The 23,225-nt window shown below is 41.1% G+C and overlaps 1 protein-coding gene across 5 annotated transcripts in view; it reads right to left on the bottom strand.

The window, feature by feature from the left end:
• The window catches only part of MIA2 (MIA SH3 domain ER export factor 2), a 551,575-nt gene extending 528,767 nt beyond the window's left edge, over positions 1-22,808 (bottom strand). For 3 of the 5 annotated variants that reach the window (XM_069208615.1, XM_069208616.1, XM_069208617.1), the window contains exons 1-3: positions 22,497-22,808; positions 1,838-1,971; positions 1,151-1,237 (exon numbers count right to left, since the gene is read on the bottom strand). In XM_069208615.1, the coding sequence (XP_069064716.1) occupies positions 1,151-1,237; positions 1,838-1,971; positions 22,497-22,629 (354 nt within the window). In that variant the 5' untranslated portion in view covers positions 22,630-22,808. The remainder of the gene's footprint in view (positions 1-1,150; positions 1,238-1,837; positions 1,972-22,496) is intronic. The other 2 variants (XM_069208618.1, XM_069208619.1) reach the window with 2 other exon arrangements.
• Between the last annotated feature and the right edge of the window lie 417 nt (positions 22,809-23,225).

The raw sequence follows: 23,225 nt of genomic DNA, 5'->3' as shown, positions 1-23,225 counted from the left end.
TTTGACCACCTTAATTTACTCAGATAAATATCTTATATTTTTGTAAACCTGTGTGGTGTAATTTTGTGGTGTTATCACCGTGTTATTGCATAATTTATTGCACAAATACTTTACAAATTGTCTTCTAAATTAAGCAGACTACTCAGTGCCAAGCTACCAGAGGGTGGGCACAGGATAATTTGGATTGTGTGTGACTTACCCTGACTACAATTGTGGTCCCTACTTTGACAAGGGTGTATACCTTTGCCAACTAGAGACCCCATTTCTAACACCCACCTTTCAATGGCTTTGGGTTCTATTGCACTTTTGAGTGTCAGACTGGTGATTGGGTTGGGTATCCCGACTTAGGCTGAGACTCACTGGGGAATCTTCTTAACACTCAAAACTGAAGCTAGTGCAAAGTGCATGCAGAGATTGCTACACTGATTCTCCCTTTATGGTATCCAGACTCCATTGATAAAACAATGGTAACTAATACTTATAAACTCAACTAGACCGAAGGAGTATGGGCACTCTTATGTTTCTGTGCTCCATGTATACAGAATAAAATGACCAATTAGGTTCAAAGGAAAAAAATATTATTGCATATTAGTGCTTAAGTATTATACAGGGGATCGAATCTTGGCCCCAGTCTGTGGTATGACCTGTTTTTTCCTTTGTTGTTCATCCTTTAACTATTGTTCCATTTCTTTCTGCAAATAAAGTTAGAGCTTTTTTTAAAAGAATAGCTCTGACTAGCACTTGAGCCGTACAGTGTGCAGTTACTGTGTCATATTATATCTGATGACTACCATCTCCTGGAGTAAGCTTCACTGCTCACCACTTCTATCTACAAAATGACAGAAGAATCAAGTGAGTCCTTGGTTATGGTTAGTATCCAAAGCTCTTGAACAGCCACATGCCACCAAGAATACTGCAGATAAACCCAGTGGGCATGAAAATCCAAAGACCTTTAAAATGGCAGAAAGTGCATTTTAAAATATTGTTCAATTAAAAAAACATCTTCAGCCTCTGTGGTCAGAAACAGAAATACCACGGTTTTAGGATAGAAAGACAAATACAGTATTTAAATCCATTGCTGTACCTGAATGCAAGAACAGGAGGGAATCTTGTTTAGATGCTTGTTCATGTCTACTCAGATGTTACCTACCATAGCTGGCACCTCAACTTCTTTCGAAATGAATACTTCTTCAACTTTAACTGCATCCTTTGGAAAATATCCATATTTCTTTCCTTGCTTTAAAAAATATAGGGAACAAAATATTAAACATATTTGTTATATTTTTCTAATATATTGTGGTATACGTAGATGGGACTTTCTATGTTAAATTTTTCAACATTTCCCAAACAGTTTTGGACACCATTTTTACTTAAATCAGAATCACGCTCATTTGCAATCCACAAAAAAGATAGAATTATTAAAGAGAACATTTGAAAGAGTTATATACTTTACATCGCTTGCCTTGGGAAAGTAGAGAGAACATATTTGAAAATATGAGCAGTGACACATTAACACTAGAAAACAAGTAAAATTGAGGTGATGTACACATTGTGGCCATAATGGAGTGGACAATCTATTGTCACAGGAGAAATTAAACTCTTGATAGGTGGGAACGAACATAGGAAATCAAATATTTTTGATGTTAGGAAATTATTTTGAAGCGGGCTAGACTCATCCTGACTATTGTGTTGCTTCTACATGAAGAATAAGTGAGTACAAAAGCTTATGCATTGTTTTGTACTTGCACATTATGTTCCATTTTGGCAGATTCTACAAGGATAAGCATATTTCTCAATTACTGTAGTAGTTCAGTGTTAATGTTTTTTACATACTTACACTCCCTTGCCACAGATCATCTCGTTTTCCGGAGAGCTTATAATACACAAGTATTTCTTCTCCAGACTTGAAGTTCAGATATCTGCAGTCAGGCCCCTTATAGTCACGAGAAGCTTGAGCTCTGATCATCAAGCCTGCGTTATGACATAAAGAAGAACAGTGTGAATATTCAGCAATTCCCATGGCCACCTGAAGTCATAAAATAGAGCGTTTTACAACATTCTAGAAATGTAGTGACATGTAATAAATATTAAAAGAAAAATATTATTTCACATACATTGAACATATTTCATGATATGGACAAGAACCATGAAATCTGAAAGAAACAGCCCAGAAAACATGTAAGAAGAAGTGTATTTTATAACTTTGATTGGTTATGTTTTAACAGCCAAATCAAAAATATATAGTTTAATAGCACCTCTTCTTCAATGCTGACTGTTCAGTTTCCATCACACTTGTTAATTCTGATCCTCTAGCAACTTTCTGAACATTCTATTAGTAATGCTTGGCTTATATTTGTAATTTTGCTGTTATTTCATTATTTATAATTTTTGCATTTTATTTAACTTTGGAACAGTATTGATGACTAAAGTATGTATGTAGAAAGCTCAAATTAAAACAAAATTAAGCTTTGTGTGTCAACAGAGTTCTTGACATTAGTGTCTCATGATGCACCTCACTGATGATATCCAATAAAGACAAAATATATTTGTATCTCACTTTGCTCCCATGCAGTGGCGTAGCGTGGGTTGTCAGCACCCGGGGCAAGGCAAGTAATTTGCGCCCCCTAACCCGTGGATTTTAGCACTCGAGTCTCTTCCACTAGATTAGTTAAAGAAACCCTTACCCCCTAAGCACATGTATTGTTTGTTATGAAAATACTGATGTAATTAAAGTAAAAGGCATCTAAATACAAGTTTATTTTCAAACACTTTATTGAGTGCGAACATGCATTACACATTCTCCACATTTTTAGCAGGTCTATGAATACAAATCTACAAATGAAGTAACCTAGCATGGGCCATGCTATTATATGTCGTCTCACAACCATCGTAAACGACAAAAAATATCAAGAACAAAAACTAAACATCAAAATGGAACCATACCCTGGAGATGATCCAAGACTGGGCTAGATGGAGCCAACCAGTGGCGTAGCGTGGGTTGTCAGCACCCGGGGCAAGGCAAGTAATTTGCACCCCCTAACCCGTGGATTTTAGCACTCGAGTCTCTTCCACTAGATTAGTTAAAGAAACCCTTACCCCCTAAGCACATGTATTGTTTGTTATGAAAATACTGATGTAATTAAAGTAAAATGCATCTAAATACAAGTTTATTTTCAAACACTTTATTGAGTGCGAACATGCATTACACATTCTCCACATTTTCAGCAGGTCTATGAATACAAATCTACAAATGTAGTAACCTAGCATGGGCCATGCTATTATATGTCGTCTCACAACCATCGTAAACGACAAAAAATATCAAGAACAAAAACTAAACATCAAAATGGAACCATACCCTGGAGATGATCCAAGACTGGGCTAGATGGAGCCAACTTCCTCAATCCTGTACCTCTAATTGTAATTCTTTAATAGAAGTGCAAAATATCAATCTGTATATACAGATTAATTTAAATTCGCCTGCTTTTAATTAGTGCAAATTTTTCAACAACGGAATTGAAATCTACATTAAAGTCTCTCTCAATGGACAGTATTGCTAGATTACTCAGTCTTTCTTGGCTCATTGTAGATCTCTGATATGTTTTAATTAGTTTAAGTTTTGAGAAACTTCTTTCACAACTCACTGTAGAAACAGTAATAGTAAGAAAGATTCTTAATGTGACAACAAAGTTAGTTAAACTTTCTTGCAGCTTCCACTTATACACCCAGCGAAGCAAATCTAAAGCTGACCAGTTTGCAACCTGCTCATCAGGACTGACCTCCTTATACAAGATAATGTGGTGCCGAAGTCGAGTTATTTCGGTGAACATAGATGCAGCATTCAATTCTGTGTATGAGCACACGTGTGCTGAATTTGTTTCTTAATAAAATCATCTTTTCCAGTATCCAACAATGTTTGGATTTGCAAAAAAGCAAATCGCTGGTGAAGCGTATTCATCTGCGTAGTACGTTTTTTAATTTCTGCCTGAAGCTGATCAATTGCTTCCAGTTGTTCTCTGCTTGTTTCCTGTATTAAGGTCAAGCCAGCATCGCAACTGTTCTCACCATCCATCTTCTTGCGTCTTCCAACTCTTCTCTCTGTAGGTATGCAATAGGTTTTGCATACCTGCAGAGCTTTCTCAGTTGCCTTTGACACTAGACTATCACGTTTTTCATGACAAAATAAAGCCAATGCTTTTAACTTTTGCACGCATTGATCAAGCGCAAGTCCTTCTTGCTGCAGGTAGATCTGAGTATCATTTACTTCGGTTAGTACTGGGTTCCAAAAATGCAAGAAAGAGAAAAAAACATATGTCATTATGCAAACTAAAAGACTTCCTGCATCACCCCTGGTTTCAGAGGTTTCTTCCGGCCCATCTCTCAACGCTTCCAAAGCGTCTATTATTTTCTCAGTGTGTTCAGCAAGTACGCATACAGCTTCATGCTTTGAACTCCATCTTGTGTTACACGATCGCTTTACACGAATTGGTACATGTTTCTTAAGGATATCCCACCTGTGGGTGGAGCTTGAGAAAAATGCATACACCTTTTCCACAGTGCCAAAGAAAGTAACAGACTTTGTCCCAACACCAACTGCATGCATCCCAGCAAGATTGAGCGAGTGATTGTTACATGGCACAAACATTGCTTTGGGATTCATATCCAAAATACGTTTTTGTACACCACTAATGTGTCCAGCCATAGTCGCAGCATTGTCGTATCCCTGGCCGTAGCAATGCTCTAGTTTAAGGCCATCAGCTTGCAACTTGTCACAAATTTGTTTTGTAATGACATCAGCTGATTTCCCATATAACTGAATAAAGTCAATGAAAGACTCTGTCACATGGACTCCTGAACCTTCAATATGCACATATCGAATCACTTGGGACATTTGGTCAGTGTGTGAAATATCAGGAGTGCTATCAAACATTATAGCAAAATACTTGGCCTTTATGATATTTTGAAAGATGACTGTTCGAATGTGATCGCCGAGCAGGCTAATAAACTCATTCTGGCTCTGTGGAGAGAGATAGGACACAATGTAACCATCTGTGCGTTGTACTCTGTGAAGATGTTGTTTGGCAACTGGGTCATATTTGGCGAGTAACTTGAAAGTTTCTAAGAAATTTCCACAGTTACCATCTGTATTTAAATCTTCAGAGTGACCACGTAAGGGTAAGGTTTGCCTGGCTAGATACAGAACACAATCAAGTATTCTGACTAAGATTGCCTTCCATTTTTCAAATGACCTCTGTTGTGCAAGCTGGGCAGCAGCATCAATAGTCTCCTGTTTATGCAGCCGCATTTCTAATTCTTTCCACATTGTAAATGCACTCAAGTGATATGAACTGCGCTCATGCTCTAGTAATCTAGCGCTTAACTTTCTCCATGCATTAAATCCACTTGACTTTCCAAATTAACTTTTCCCTTTAGCCTTCTGAAAAAGCATGCAAGGAAAGCAATATGCAGCATTGTTTACAGGAGAAAACACCAACCACGTCCTTAACATAGTCTCACCATTCTCCAAATGTATGTAGAACCAATCCTTGGAAAATGACCTGCCATTACTGTCTCTTGGAAACCATGCATCCTTATTCTGCAGTTCCTCTGTCCCTCGCCTGACAAGTTCAGTTTTCAAGGTTTCATCCATGGTTTCAGGCCAATAGCCAATATCAGTATGAACATTTTGGTCAATATTTTCTGGCAGATTTGGCTGAGTATAAACATCCTTAGATGAAACTGTCTCTGCTTCTAATGCAGGAACAGGAATGTCCACCGACACAGGATCAGGATAATGAGTCTCCTGTGGTGCTGCTGATGGTCCTGCTGTAATTTCAGCAGTACTCACCAAAAACCGGTGAAGGCTTCCAGCTAACTTAGCTTGTTGCTCTGTCTCTATCTTTCTCCTTTTCCTGCCTTGTGCACCAGATTCTTTTTTGTATGGCATGATATAGGTGTAGTATTCTGCTAAAATTCTAAAAAAAGAAAAAAAAAGAAAATCACTTTCTTGCCTTGCTGCACTTTTAGCACCCCTTCATTGTATAACCATTTCTTTACTCTTAACATAATGTTTATTCACCTTCATGCCTATTGCCTTACTCTTTCAGCAAAAAAAAATAAAAAATTAAAGGTTGCTAGACCCACTGGCTTACATCAACTTATGTTGAGCTGGAGCAGCTACATATGGATCGAAATCTGTCTCGTCACTGTTGAACCAACCAAACTTCAATCCATCTGGTCAGCTCAACATGCCAGTCTTGACCTGCAGACCGGGAACATCCCAAAGGAACTGCAGTTTTGGAGATTCTCTGACCCAATCATCTAGCCATTACATAATGTGTCCCTGTCCCTTGTCAAACTCACTTAGATCTTTTTGCTTCTTCATTTTTCTGCTCTCAACAGCTACAGACACAAGATGCCATTGTAAGGAGATCAATGTTATTCAGTTATGTTCTGTCTGATTGTTGTATGTAAGATCATATGCAGTTCCTACCTAGTAAGTTTTCCTACCTGAGTACTGGTCATATTGAAATCTCTGAATGTACATGTACAAAGAATACCTACGTCAGGTACATGTACAAAGAATACCTACGTCAGGTCAGGTACATGTACAAAGAATACCTACGTCAGCCCTGAGGGTCAGGATGGTGTGTCTTACAGGAAGTGCAGGAAGATAGTGGAAGGAGAAGAGACTCACCGCGTGGAAGCTCCACTTGAACTTGAAGGCCTTGGCTCCAGTGGCATAGCGTGGGGGGTGCAGGGGGGGCCGGCCGCACTTGGCGCAACATCTGGGGGGGGGGGCGCTCGCACTCGCAGCTCTCTGCCCCTGCCTGGCTCACTCACTCTCTCTCACTGCAGTGCTGGCTGTGCGAATCCAATCCGAGCCGCCGGGTCGCCACCCACTGTGGAGGGGGGGGGGGTGCCAGGCGTGCGGTGCGGTGCGGAGAGAGAGCGAGGGACTATCTGGGGGAGGGACAGTGCAGCGGCCACCCAGCGCAGCGCTGAGCACGGGAGAGAACCACACCAGACCAGCCCAGGCAGCAGCAAGAAGAAGCTGGCAGCGGCAGCAGGTGACACAGGCCAGAGAGGAGAGAGCCAGTGGTGACAGACGCTGCAGGAGGAAAACCTAGGAGGACCTGGAGGAGAAAACCTAGCCTGCTGACTGCTGTGATCGGGTCCGGGACAGCCGGTGAAAAAAAAGGTAGGAGTCACGAGTGACAGGAGTCAGGACTGACTGGAGTAGTACTGGGCTCAGTGGGCTGGCTGTGTAGTGCTAGTAGTGACTAGACTGACTGACTGAGTGTGTGAGAAGAAGAACACTGAATAGTATGCAACTATATGTGGACAGTGGACATAAAAGGCACAGAAGAATGTATTTAAATGGAGCCATATGATTATGTAGCGCTACTCATAGAGGATCCTCAGAGAGGGGATCTATTTTATGGGGAACCTGGCCTGCTGTAAGGGGGGAGATCTATATGGGGGACCTGCCCTGGCCTGCTCTAAAGGGGGATCTATGGGGACCCTGGCCTGCTCTATAGGGGGATCTATGGGGGACCCTGCTGTAAAGGGGGATCTATAAGGACCCTGCTCTAAAGGGGGATCTATGGGGACCCTGCTCTAAATGGGATCTATGGTATACATTGATAATTGTTTATTTAATTAAAAATGTTTTAATACTGCTTAAATGTTTGTTTACATTTATTTTTAAAAAGTGTGTGTGTATATATTCATATATAGATATATATATATATACACACGCACATGTGTTTGAGGTGCACACCCTAATGCCATAGGCTGCGCACGCCTATGCACTCTGTCTGACTCTGACATAACAGTTCGCTCAGTCAGTTTAACAGCGAGTGAGCAGAGTCAGCAGCCTGGCGCTGTCACAGATTTCGCAAAAATTTCGCTATTGTCACACGGATCCTCCTCCTAGCCAATCAGGAAGTGGGATCCACTTCCTCATTGGCCGAAAGGCAAATGCATGCAATTGGCTGAGCTGCCGAGCAAGAGGCGGGAGGACTCGAGGAGACGCGGGGAACTGAGTAGAAGCCGCTGCTGCAGGTAAGTCTCTCTGCATTGAAAGGGGGCACGTTGGTCTCTCTGCATTGAAAGGGGGCACACTGGTCATTCTGCAATGAAAGGGGGCACGCTGGTCTCTCTGCATTGAAAGGGGGCACGCTGGTCATTCTGCAATGAAAGGGGGCACACTGGTCTCTCTGCATTGAAGGGGGCACGCTGGTCATTCTGCATTGAAAGGGGGCACGCTGGTCATTCTGCATTGAAAGGGGGCACGCTGGTCTCTCTGCATTGAAAGGGGGCATGCTGGTCTCTCTGCATTGAAAGGGGGCATGCTGGTCATTCCGCATTGAAAGGGGGCACGCTGGTCATTCCGCATTGAAAGGGGGCACGCTGGACACTTAGCAGGGCATAGGCAGGATCACTAAACTCATCACATGCATTCGACATGTAGGGCCAAAACCCTCCTCAGACAAAGACTACTCGGATTGCAGTGTGTGCACCTTGAAGAAAAGAGCCAAGGCCTTCAAGTTCAAGTGGAGCTTCCACGCGGTGAGTCTCTTCTCCTTCCACTATCTTCCTGCACTTCCTGTAAGACACACCATCCTGACCCTCAGGGCTGACGTAGGTATTCTTTGTACATGTACCTGACCTGACGTAGGTATTCTTTGTACATGTACCTGACGTAGGTATTCTTTGTACATGTACATTCAGAGATTTCAATACGACCAGTACTCAGGTAGGAAAACTTAATAGGTAGGAACTGCATATGATCTTACATACAACAATCAGACAGAACATAACTGAATAACATTGATCTCCTTACAATGGCATCTTGTGTCTGTAGCTGTTGAGAGCAGAAAAATGAAGAAGCAAAAAGATCTAAGTGAGTTTGACAAGGGACAGGGACACATTATGTAATGGCTAGATGATTGGGTCAGAGCATCTCCAAAACTGCAGTTCCTTTGGGATCTTCCCGGTCTGCAGGTCAAGACTGGCATGTTGAGCTGACCAGATGGATTGAAGTTTGGTTGGTTCAACAGTGACGAGACAGATTTCGATCCATATGTAGCTGCTCCAGCTCAACATAAGTTGATGTAAGCCAGTGGGTCTAGCAACCTTTAATTTATTTTATTTTTTTGCTGAAAGAGTAAGGCAATAGGCATGAAGGTGAATAAACATTATGTTAAGAGTAAAGAAATGGTTATACAATGAAGGGGTGCTAAAAGTGCAGCAAGGCAAGAAAGTGATTTTCTTTTTTTTTCTTTTTTTAGAATTTTAGCAGAATACTACACCTATATCATGCCATACAAAAAAGAATCTGGTGCACAAGGCAGGAAAAGGAGAAAGATAGAGACAGAGCAACAAGCTAAGTTAGCTGGAAGCCTTCACCGGTTTTTGGTGAGTACTGCTGAAATTACAGCAGGACCAACAGCAGCACCACAGGAGACTCATAATCCTGATCCTGTGTCGGTGGACATTCCTGTTCCTGCATTAGAAGCAGAGACAGTTTCATCTAAGGATGTTTATACTCAGCCAAATCTACCAGAAAATATTGACCAAAAAGTTTATACTGATATTGGCTATTGGCCTGAAACCATGGATGAAACCTTGAAAACTGAACTTATCAGGCGAGGGACAGAGGAACTGCAGAATAAGGATGCATGGTTTCCAAGAGACAGTAATGGCAGGTCATTTTCCAAGGATTGGTTCTACATACATTTGGAGAATGGTGAGACTATGTTAAGGACGTGGTTGGTGTTTTCTCCTGTAAACAATGCTGCATATTGCTTTCCTTGCATGCTTTTTCAGAAGGCTAAAGGGAAAAGTTAATTTGGAAAGTCAAGTGGATTTAATGCATGGAGAAAGTTAAGCGCTAGATTACTAGAGCATGAGGGCAGTTCATATCACTTGAGTGCATTTACAATGTGGAAAGAATTAGAAATGCGGCTGCATAAACAGGAGACTATTGATGCTGCTGCCCAGCTTGCACAACAGAGGTCATTTGAAAAATGGAAGGCAATCTTAGTCAGAATACTTGATTGTGTTCTGTATCTAGCCAGGCAAACCTTACCCTTACGTGGTCACTCTGAAGATTTAAATACAGATGGTAACTGTGGAAATTTCTTAGAAACTTTCAAGTTACTCGCCAAATATGACCCAGTTGCCAAACAACATCTTCACAGAGTACAACGCACAGATGGTTACATTGTGTCCTATCTCTCTCCACAGAGCCAGAATGAGTTTATTAGCCTGCTCGGCGATCACATTCGAACAGTCATCTTTCAAAATATCATAAAGGCCAAGTATTTTGCTATAATGTTTGATAGCACTCCTGATATTTCACACACTGACCAAATGTCCCAAGTGATTCGATATGTGCATATTGAAGGTTCAGGAGTCCATGTGACAGAGTCTTTCATTGACTTTATTCAGTTATATGGGAAATCAGCTGATGTCATTACAAAACAAATTTGTGACAAGTTGCAAGCTGATGGCCTTAAACTAGAGCATTGCTACGGCCAGGGATACGACAATGCTGTGACTATGGCTGGACACATTAGTGGTGTACAAAAACGTATTTTGGATATGAATCCCAAAGCAATGTTTGTGCCATGTAACAATCACTCGCTCAATCTTGCTGGGATGCATGCAGTTGGTGTTGGGACAAAGTCTGTTACTTTCTTTGGCACTGTGGAAAAGGTGTATGCATTTTTCTCAAGCTCCACCCACAGGTGGGATATCCTTAAGAAACATGTACCAATTCGTGTAAAGCGATCGTGTAACACAAGATGGAGTTCAAAGCATGAAGCTGTATGCGTACTTGCTGAACACACTGAGAAAATAATAGACGCTTTGGAAGCGTTGAGAGATGGGCCGGAAGAAACCTCTGAAACCAGGGGTGATGCAGGAAGTCTTTTAGTTTGCATAATGACATATGTTTTTTTCTCTTTCTTGCATTTTTGGAACCCAGTACTAACCGAAGTAAATGATACTCAGATCTACCTGCAGCAAGAAGGACTTGCGCTTGATCAATGTGTGCAAAAGTTAAAAGCATTGGCTTTATTTTGTCATGAAAAACGTGATAGTCTAGTGTCAAAGGCAACTGAGAAAGCTCTGCAGGTATGCAAAACCTATTGCATACCTACAGAGAGAAGAGTTGGAAGACGCAAGAAGATGGATGGTGAGAACAGTTGCGATGCTGGCTTGACCTTAATATAGAAAACAAGCAGAGAACAACTGGAAGCAATTGATCAGCTTCAGGCAGAAATTAAAAAACGTACTACGCAGATGAATACGCTTCACCAGCGATCTGCTTTTTTGCAAATCCAAACATTGTTGGATACTGGAAAAGATGATTTTATTAAGAAACAAATTCAGCACACGTGTGCTCAGTACACAGAATTGAATGCTGCATCTATGCTCACTGAAATAACTCGACTTCGGCACCACATTATCTGGTATAAGGAGGTCAATCCTGATGAGCAGGTTGCAAACTGGTCAGCTTTAGATTTGCTTCGCTGGGTGTATAAGTGGAAGCTGCAAGAAAGTTTAACTAACTTTGTTGTCACATTAAGAATCTTTCTTACTATCACTGTTTCTACAGCGAGCTGTGAAAGAAGTTTCTCAAAACTTAAACTAATTAAAACATATCAGAGATCTACAATGAGCCAAGAAAGACTGAGTAATCTAGCAATACTGTCCATTGAGAGAGACTTTAATGTAGATTTCAATTCCGTTGTTGAAAGATTTGCACTAATTAAAAGCAGGCGAATTTAAATTAATCTGTATATACAGATTGATATCTTGCACTTCTATTAAAGAATTACAATTAGAGGTACAGGATTGAGGAAGTTGGCTCCATCTAGCCCAGTCTTGGATCATCTCCAGGGTATGGTTCCATTTTGATGTTTAGTTTTTGTTCTTGATATTTTTTGTCGTTTACGATGGTTGTGAGACGACATATAATAGCATGGCCCATGCTAGATTACTACATTTGTAGATTTGTATTCATAGACCTGCTGAAAATGTGGAGAATGTGTAATGCATGTTCGCACTCAATAAAGTGTTTGAAAATAAACTTGTATTTAGATGCATTTTACTTTAATTACATCAGTATTTTCATAACAAACAATACATGTGCTTAGGGGGTAAGGGTTTCTTTAACTAATCTAGTGGAAGAGACTCGAGTGCTAAAATCCACGGGTTAGGGGGCGCAAATTACTTGCCTTGCCCCGGGTGCTGACAACCCACGCTACGCCACTGTGATGATGTCAGATGAACATTGTTAGTCCATTTTCAGGTTCAAATACTCTTCAAGTCTGCACTTGGACCGTGCTCCTATCTATAAGCATTTGTCTGGTGAGCCCTGAAAGGAACAAGAAGGATGTGTATCAGTATGTAGATACCTGATACCTAACAGGCTGTTTGAGTGTAAAACTGTTATGCAAGTTGTAACGCTTTTCAGTGGCCTCCGGCTACCGAGATCCATTCCATGTTTTTGTTTTTCCTTTATTTTTTGGTTTGTCCCAAAGTTTTTTTTAGAGGACTTAAAGTGCCTGTTTGGAATTTTCTTAGACTGATTTGCATTTAAGCTCTGGCTTATTAGGCCTGCTCTCAAATTATCTCGACCTCTAGAAGTGTAATTGTCCCCTATATGTTTGGCAACTTGGATTCCTGATTTTGTATAAGAACTTGTCATTTGCGTACTGCCAACGCTGCTGCCTCTCCATTAATATTACTTAATATAATTTAGGAAACTGTGGCAAAGTTGCCAATTAATTTCTTCCCCAAGTCCAGGGTAGGGGCAGTCCTGTATTCATTATGAATCTGTTTTAGCACTTCGGTCAAATCAGCTATTGATGGTGTACCATGTGTTATGGTATATATATGGTATATACAGCAGCAAAGATGATGCCCCAAGTGGCACAGTCTTCATAGGGAAACCATACCAAGAGGTAAGCACGTAGTAAAAATCCTATGTTTATCTTGCGGTCCCATATGGAGAAACACTACTTCAAGCTAATTCGTTTTTTGAGCAATCCAGAATGGAATCTGCTTCCGTCTGGTGGGAACCTTACCCATAATTGCATTAATAGTCTCAGGACTACTTTCATACACTGTTAGATGTGTCTGGACTATTGTTATCTTTCACAAAACAAACGTCTATATAGTTGAACCAACCTGTTATATTGGGTATGGAGTTCACCAGCATTTAATGCTGGTAAATTTGGATATAGTGTGTAGCCAGCTAAGAAAGGCAGGTTGCCCCATCATTACTGAGGGGACCCAGTCTCAAGTTTAACAGTGCACATGGAACGGCACCCTGGAACCAGCCATGATGTTCCTGATATTTCTAAGTGGTCATATGGTCTGTATTGATTAGGTTCTGCCACATAATGTTTGGGTGTTTGCGTCTACTGCAGGGTAATTGACCAATGAATAGAATACTCTGCATTTATAAGCTTTGTGGGCTTCTGCCACAACCGTAACATCCTCCCTCCATGCTAAGGAGACACGGTTGTGCCAAGTATGTTCTGACAGCCTGTCTGCAGCTAACCAGAATGTTAACTACATTCACCATTTTAAACAATATGATTCAGAGAGGGAACACTATAGTGGGGTGATCCTTTTAACCGTTCAAGCTTGAACAAGCTACAGACTAAAATAGAGGTTTCCTATTCAGCTGAGGAGGCTTAATCTCCAACAACATGGAAATCTCGATATGCAGGTGAAAGGGGAGCAGATACTTAAACACTACTCAGGAGACCTATTAATAAGTACCTGACCTAGAAGGTTGGTGGCGCCATGATATATGGTTCCTATGAATCAGTATCTGATCAACATAAACATCAGAGTATAGGGACTCAGCCCATATATACCATCAGAAAATGTTGACATGATTCCTAGGTAGCTCCCAGTGCCCATCTGAACCCCTAAACAAACCAGGTACCAGGAAATCGTGGAAAAGATTTACCTTTTCATTGCCACTCAGTGTACCCAAGATAAGACACAAGAAAGATGTGAAAATGTCTCTTACAGCATTTTTTGCAGCAGTGTTATTCTTACATAAACAACGTGTGCTCAATTATGAGGCAAACGAGACAAAGCATGGCAACCAGCATTACAAACCAAGCATTTGGAATGCAATGGGTCTCATATTTGCCTGAGTTACAGCTATTGGCGTTGTAAATTCCTAACTGGACTTTTCCTGCCACACAAACCTTCATGCCTTAACCCCACCCTTCTCTCACACTAACAGGATAGGTCATAGGGAAATAAGTTTAGAGAGTGTGTGTGTGTGGGTGGGGGGGTGGAAGAGCATATAGAAATAATTTTGTTTGCTGGAACAGCGACCCGAGCTGGCCGGCATCCTGTGCCATTCCCCACATTGCCTGGGTGATAGGTTTTATGGCACAAGAGATCACCCGCCACACAACTCCATGGTGACCTGGGTCTGTACACGCTATCTCTTTCAGAGATATCTTTGTGCCCTAATTATGAGTTAATGCCCGGTACTGGGGGGGAGGGGCGTTGCCGGTGGAGAGATGACCCTTCCACACTGGTTATCCGCCAGGAGCCTCTGTATAAGGATGGCTCTGATGAGTAAGAGACACTCCTTTGTGCTGAGGTCAGTATGATGCTGTGTGAGATATCTCAGACTCAGCTTAACACTGACTCCAGGGATGGTATGCTGACATACTACAAAAGATGACATTTCAGACTGCTGAGACAGTAGGCCGACAGTTCCATGAGTGCAATGCCAACGCTACATGCTTTTTTTCTGCGCAATGTCGATGTTGATGAGGGAAGTTTTTGTTACATATATTAGGAGATGAAGGGATGTACAAAAAAAATGGAAAAGGTGAGATGCTAATCGGGCAACGTTTTTGCTCATGAATGAAACGTTGTTTTTTTTAAAAGTAAAACAGTTGACATAAGCAAGCCGATTCAAAGCGCCACAGCTGCCATAAGCATGAGCGTGAAGGAGAGACACAAAAGGAAAAAGAAGTTCACTCACAGTCAAACATATCAGCAATAGTGCAATTATTGACGTAACAGGGGCAGTCTGCAAGGCAGTAAAAAACCGCCCCAAGGCGGGACAAACGTAAAGCAATTACCAATTTCATCAAGAGATTTTTGAAAGGCAAGTCCACGAACAAGTGAAAGTGAGGGGCCTGAGGTGGGTGTGGTTAAAAGCCCACAATCCTTACAACAGGTCAAAGCGCTTGCATGCTCGACCTAAAAATGGTTCAACCATGGTAATGTTATTGTGTTGGTACACTCCTATCTGCTTCTATCTACACTATCAAGAGCATATTGCGGGTACCCTCTGCCAGATCAATTGGGATAGCCCGATCCCTCCATAGCTGGGTAACATGTACGAGAAAGCTGGTCTGATGTAGTGCAGGTAATTGTCCTGTGCGGGCAGAGGTCAAGATCAGCATCAGAATCAGCCAGGCTGCATCTTGGGCACTGTGTGCCACGATCCAGGATAATCTCAGCAGTAGGACTCCTCTCCTGAATATGGCACAGGCTAGACATTAAGATATGTCTGCAATCGAGGAGCTGTCTCCATGGACAATCAGAATACTTAGAGCATCACGTTCTGTCTCCTCAAGCTTGGACAGAGTGTACAGAATAGAGATCAATGCTTTAAAAAAACAAGCAACATGTACAGTGATATCTCCGTACATTACCCCATGACTGAAAAGCCATGTAAATGGTTATCAGCCAAAAAGAAATGCTAAGTTAAAATGTGCATTTTTAAACCTACCTTTTTTACCTCCAAACAAGGGATTCACTTTTTCAAGTGCCTTTCTTCATGGTGGGGAGTCACATCGTGAAATTGTTATTATTGACCTGTGAAAATACCAGCACCACAGTAGAAATTTGCCCTGCATTGTCAAGGTAAATAGATGTGGAATAACTCTGTACTTCTCTATATATTCTTACCTTGATGAAATCATACTAGTTGATATTGTGGAGCCTATCATCCTGATTTACATTTTGGCGGCCATAACATATTATAATGCATTTGCGATAAGGTAGGCGGAATATCCCTCATATTTGTGTTGGTGTAATCTAGCCGCCAAATTCTAAATCAGGCCCTATATTTCTGTAGGTTGATATTTCTGTCCTCGATATTGTGAAACACAACCTTCCTCATTCATCACTAGTGTAGCCTGTGAAGTGTGACTCATTCTGATCAACATCTTAAAGATCTGACACTTCTTGTCTACTAAAGAAAATCTCATGATCAATGCACTATTGACCACCACACTAATTATGTCTAAAACTCTCCTAAATCTTTTCATAACTCCACATTTACTGCTTTCAGTCACAGGGAAAAATCCACAACTTCCTCATCTGCATGCATTCTGATCTTACAAGATCCACCACATATTCACCTGCTACCATCAGAAAGGCTAGCTGTTGATGTAAATCAGATTAATTACATTTGTACAGTTTTACCTTTCTTTGAAGTACAATACATATTTAATCTGATTTAAATTATGGATACTTTTTTACTTTTGTTTATACTTATTGAATCTATACTGATTTATAGCCTCAATTATGCTCCTCTGATTTCTGCTCTTGGGTCTGGTGGTCTGGTTTCCAGGTAATTTCAACAATCACCCAAAAGGTGATGGGAGGTTTGCTTGCAAATAGTCTAACCATTACTAATTGTTCCAACCTGTTGTTTTCACCCACTGTGCCCCTCTGGACAAAGGCCCACCTTATGCAAATCAGCACTGATCCAGATCCTACTGGGACCAGTCCATTCCAAACTGCCAGGTAAGGCCCCCTCCAGAAGAGAACACAAGCAATCTCAGAACAGTTTCGGCCTTGTTAGACCTCATCAATGAGCTATATCTTGGATCCTATGGCACACTAAGCAAGGGGCCCACATATGTGTACACCCTTGGCCACATAGAATGTTACACAGTCACACAAGAGGTGATTTGAGGAATGCTTGCAAATAGATTAACCACTGGCAATCGCTCAGATACCATTCAAAACCATTGTCTTTCACCTACTGTGCCACAGTAGACCAAAGCCTGCCTTATGCATATCAGTACTGATCCTACTCCTCATGGGAAAAGTCTGTCTCAAACTGCCAGCCGAGCCCCTCTCCAGAAGGGAACACAAGCAATACCAGACTGGCTTCAGCCTTGTTAGTAGGTGAGGACTAAAAAATGAGGTTAATTAAAACTGCAATAGGGTTATTTTACACTTTAAACAAATACTTTTGAATATTTAATGAATTGGAATATCAAAAGTGTTGTTTCAGTTTGTACATTTTGACAGAAGCTTAACAAATGATTGAAATATTATGGGATTGATATGTTGATGTTTGTTATACTGTTCAGAATGGTATCTACATAATCAAATTAGCAAACAAATGTAAATATTTAGGGGCAGGTTTAAGAAACGTGGTACTGCATTCAATGCAGCGCCACTTTTCTAGCTTCCCTTAGGGCCCCCCTACTGCCACCATGTGTATGCCGTATTTAATATACGGCGCACCATGGCGTAGGGTATGGGTAATGGAGTCAAGATCTTTTACGCTATTGATGTACTTTGCAACACTAGTGCCAAAAATGCCCATTTTATCAAATGACTTGCCTCCTTTTAATGCCTGCTCATGGAAGGTGTTAAAAAAATGCCACAAAAAAATGGTGCAAAGAAATCTTTTAGATTTCATTGCGCCATTTTTTCAGCCCCCCGGACAGGGGAACGGCCCCTTGCATACATTATGCCTGGCGCAGGTATAATGTATTGCAAGGGGTTACAAAGTGGCGGTATGCATGCACTGCGCCACTTTGTAAATATGGCGCTGCCATTTTTTAAGCCTAGCGCCACAGCGTAAACAAAATGACGCTAATGTGGTGCTAGAGCTTCGTAAATCTGGGCCTTAAATTAATAAATACCCTAAGCAGTGTTTATAAAGCAGAAATTTCATGATAGTCTGAATTTCTACGATTTGCAGACTCTAGGTCACTTTGGGGTAGCTGCATCAAAAGATATTATATGTCATGCTAATTGCTCTTAATAGGTACACACAATAAAGACAACTTGATCAGTAATACTTGAAGTCAAATGAAGTGTTCACTGCCTGGCATTTCTTTAGCGCTTTGCTCTTTTGCTTGGCCTACACCCCATGAGCCAATCAATCTCTTGAGACGTTTTTCTTAGATGGAACCGTGGGTCTCATTCATATTAAGCACCGGCAGTGCCAATATATCTAGCATATACATGAAATGTGTCTTCAGTAATTTATGGGTCTAGACACAAAATAAGTTATCATATATGGACTCTGATCTTTGCACTGAGGCTTCAATTCATCCACACACTGACTCATTGTTACATCCACCCACCTACACAAACATAATAAAACATACACATGCTCAACAATATATGCAAAATTAAATTTAAAGAATCAAAATAGAACATAGAAAACATGCAGCAGGCTAAAGATGGTGGGCATATGACTGCAATGATAAATACAATTATACTTAATAGCGGGTTACCGTCTTGCAGTGGTATTGTACATGGTGCACTCTTGTTAAAAGAATTACATCATAGCTCAATGATGTAATGAAACTGGAGGGGGCCTCCCTGCAAAGAACATAGTAGGACCCTCCTCAGGACTCACCCAGGCCAGGTGCTCTGCAGAGGGGACCCGCTGGAGGTCGGGTCCCTCCCCGCACCATGGGGGCTGCAGGGGACTTTGTTACGCCAGTGGCATAGCTGCTAATTTAGAAAAAAATTAAAACAACGATAGACTATACAATATATTCCGTGATGGTCACCTATTTTAGAGGCAGTGGCTGCATGGGATGGGAAATGAGCAGCGGGCAAGTGGGCCATTAGCCCAGTTTGGGGAGCTATAGCATGCTCTAAAAATGAAAATCAAAAGAGAAGAGAAGAGGAAAATAAATGAAAAGGGGCCTATAAAGGAAGAAAACGAAATAACAAAAGCTTGTCCCACCAGTCCTTGCAATGAGCCCCACTAATGTTCAGGCAGATGAGCACATGTGAGCAGACAGATGCCATCACTCGCTGGAAGTAGGGCCACATACGGCTGAAGTTGACTGAGGCTGATCCATTGCCCATGCTGTTATGTATGGAAGCAGAGTGGAAAATAACACTCATACAGACTAATGACAGAAGAGACCTAACACACACATACACACACACACACACGTGTGTGTATTATTACAAGACTGACAAATCTGCCAGGACTTCTGAAGAGATTCCAGCAAAATCTTCTAACCCCAGAATTGATTAGAGTGTCCATTGGCTCCAACATCTGTGTTTCATGATAAATAAATCACATCTACTGCTTTGTCATAATTATTCGTAATAAACAGATCAGGCCTATGGTATCTGAGATAACATTTACCAATGACTCAATCAGGCTATAGTCTTTATCATTAGCTTGTCATTATAACCAACTAAGCCCTACTGAATTGTGCATAAGATGCCACCTTCAGGTATAAATTTATACAATTGCAAATATGACTAAAAGCTACAGTTTTCCATAAAATATACAGCCCTTCTCAAAAGGACCTAACAATGATTATAACAGTAAAATCTTCCACCCCAGGGTATGTCGAGGGGAGGGGACAATAACAAAACCTTTCCCTACAATGGTAATCTGTGAGACTCCATAAAACAAAATATCCATCTACAGCCTGTAACACAATTTACCACCAATACAACAATACCATTAACAAATGCTTGTCACAATAAATAAATCCCAACTCTCGTTATCATAAGTTTTCACAGTATGCACATCAAACATATGACTTCTGAAATAACTTTTCCCAGTGAACCAATCAGGTCTATACCCTTTATCCTTGGCTTGTCCTCACAGCCAAATTCAGGCTACCTCTATTGGTTGTAAGCTTTACTACAAGGCAAACATCAGACATACAGTTCTAGAATTACTAATACATACAAAATTACACCTGTCAAACAAAATACTATCTCCCCTACGAGGACCTGACTAGCATTCTGAAAGTGCAAATTTTCTATCCTTGTGGTTTGCGGGAGGGAGTAACCAAACCAAAACTCTTGCCTACTACGGTACTCTCTGATATTCCTTGTAAAAAGTACCTCTCTGCAGACTTTAAAAAAGATTAATAACAATTCACCTTTTAATGCTTATTGACTTTAACATGTGCTTTTAACAATAAAAACACCAGGCTGCCACCATTGATGTACTTTTTTATAATAAACATTTCATTCCTATAGCCTTGATCAGTAGCTTACCACCATACCCAACCCAGTCCTGCTGTGATTATTAGAAAATGTCCTACAAGACAAAAAGTACATCACAAGTATCATTTTTTTAGTGCAAGCACACAACTTCAATCCAATCAATTGCTGCACTCATTGATTTGTAGGCAGAGCCAAAGACCTTCTCTGAGTAGCACTTCTGAAAGCTCTTTTTCTGTTGATCACATAAGATCTGACAGCTTTACAAACTGTAAACTTTCACCTAACATTTGCGTAAAGTTGCCACTTTTTTGGGAATTCACTACAATTGCACACGCCATGAACCAAAATCCATGTAACTGTAAAGCAGAGGATTTTGTTCAGACAAAAAATGGTAGTTTAGAGTCAGGAAAAAAATACAAGTAAACTGAAGCCTTATAACATCGGGCTGTGGGGAAAAAAACATATTTAATTTGCAGATATAGTCAAACAAATACTTTAACCTGTTTTGCCTGATTAAGAGACTGGCGAAAACACTACTGCTAGAACACTTATGTGCAAACATCATTTGCCCAGAACGTTCTCTGAATTTTTTACCCCTGCTTTCAACATTGATGTAAAAATGTCTTGGGTTTTCAAACTTTTCCCTTAGCGATAATCACTTGTACAAACCTGCTGGTGGAGTGATTGCAAAACATGAATAAGAGCTATTCTCTGTTATGACTAAAGGGCCTCGTTCACAAACTGACTTTGTGGTACATTTTGAAGTACTGCAAAACGTACTCCAAAGCTATTCACAAACTACATGTGTTTTTTTCATCTCTAAAATTACCTGCATTAATGTGTGTGGAGTTCCCCTTACCAGCTGCAGACTTTCTGCACACTTAAGTATACATTTTAGTAGTAAATGTGGGAGGGACATGGGGTGGCTTTTAAATGGGGAAAACTTCCTCCAAAATGGGATGAAAGTAAGAGAGATTCAGAGAGGATCAGGTAGAGGTTTATGGAGGAACGTCACCCACCCAAACAAGAGTAAGCCAGTTGCTATACTCCGCTAGTGAAGACATGTAACTTACAATTGTGTAGTAAATTCACACTCTGAGTTTGTGAATACCAAAAAGTAGTAAACTTACTCTAAAGTGTAAATCACTCAAAAGTGTAAGTTACCTGAAGGTCCTCCAACTTCTGGATGAATCTCTGACTATATAATACAATCCATTAGTTGAATTTCCTCCACAATCATATTGCTTTGGTAAGCAAGTTTCACCCAGTGAATCATACAGTTATTGCAGCACACATAGAAGTAGCAACTTGTCATTTAATGATTGTTTATGTACAGGAAGAGACACCTTCCTGCACATAGACAATCATTAATGCCATTTTGCTCTTTCTATGTGTGCTGCATTCTGCAGCACACATAGAAAAAGCAAACACGAGGAGAAATAAAAGGATTTCTCCTTAGTTTTTTACGCTGCCTCGGATTTACGTTTCCTTGTAAATCTGGGGCAGTGCCAAAAAGCAGTGGGTTTTGCGTGGGTACTCCCACAGCAACACCCATTGCACGCCCCTCTGCCGCAGAAAACTTTATTTCCTCTGCAACCATATTGCTTTGGTAACCAAGTTTTACCCAGTGAATTATGTACTTATTATTGAGATTTTAGGGAATTCGAGGACTTTTAGTTCCCAAAATTAGGGGATTTTTAGTTCCCTTGAGACCCTAAATCCTGTTTGCTCACATTCTCAGCACCCATTCTAAGATCTGCGCTAACATAATAAGATGCCTTGAGTGCAGGTGCTCAAATCGAATGTCATAATCCACTAGAAATGTTAGTAAGTACCCCAAACTGTTAGGACTTCACAAGTGACACAAATTGATGTAAGGTGGAGGGTGGTGAAAGAGGTAGGAGGAGAAATCAAGACCTGGCAGCCTTTGTTCTCAGAAACGCTGGAGCTCGGCAGCAGAGGGCACCCAAGGAAAACATTTGGGGCCAGATGTATCAAAGGGTTTTCCCCATACTATGTCTATGGAAAAATGTGTTCGCTCATATGGCCCTTGGTCACCTACATTTAACTTATTCTCATTATTTCTGTATAGAAATGAAACATTTCCTATACGATGCAGGGGCCATCAGGCATTGAATACTTGAACTGTCTGGAGTTTTGGGGAACACACAGAGTCATTCCGCTTAAGTTTAAAAACAAATCATCTCTCATTGGGCTGTACTTGTAAAAAAAAGTGATTCACTTACTTTCGCAACCCGGATCCCCGCATCGTTTTGTCTCTGACAGAATCTTTTGTCCTCGGAAACCTGCTACAAAGAACAGGACTATCACCAGGAGACGGACAGGGCCCTGACTTGTGGTGCTCTTTCTGGTAGCCATGAGGGCGCCTAAAACGATCCGGCAGAACCCACTAAATGGCCCGCGCCCTTTGATGTAACCTTTAGCGCGTCCTCGAGGCGGCCGATCTTACCACGGAATCGGCCACATATCCCCGGGTCTGCCGAAACACGTCTCAAATGTTGTTCGTGAGTCCATCTCGTTGTGAGGATCCTGCCGGAAATTTCTAAGCCAGGGGAGCTGGGACTACAGTTCACGGGGTCATTTTACCACATCACAGTGTAATAATTAGCCAGTTCTTGCAGACTTTGCCCTAGTTCACAGACCGGCAGACATTTTTGAATTTACCAGGCTTGTTTTAGTTTTAGCAGATTCTCCAGCTGTATGTGATCACAGGAATTCATACATAAATATAAAATAAAACTATCTATCTATCTATCTATCTATCGTGGCTAGTCCGAATGACGGAAACGCGTCTCTACCTGTATTGGGAATAATCCACAGTTGCGTGTTGCCCTGAGTGAACGTTTTTACTTTATTTTTGAGGGTTGGTGAGATGTTTAGGCTGGAGCGTTTCGACAGCCTTTTAACGCACCCCCCTCGCTGTGGCCTAAGCGTGATGTGTCTGTGCGTTGTTA

The sequence above is a fragment of the Pleurodeles waltl genome, chromosome 9, assembly GCF_031143425.1.
Source record: "Pleurodeles waltl isolate 20211129_DDA chromosome 9, aPleWal1.hap1.20221129, whole genome shotgun sequence".
NCBI lineage: Eukaryota > Metazoa > Chordata > Amphibia > Caudata > Salamandridae > Pleurodeles > Pleurodeles waltl.
Note: the sequence above shows the minus strand (reverse complement) of the source record. Positions and strands in the feature narration are given on the sequence as shown.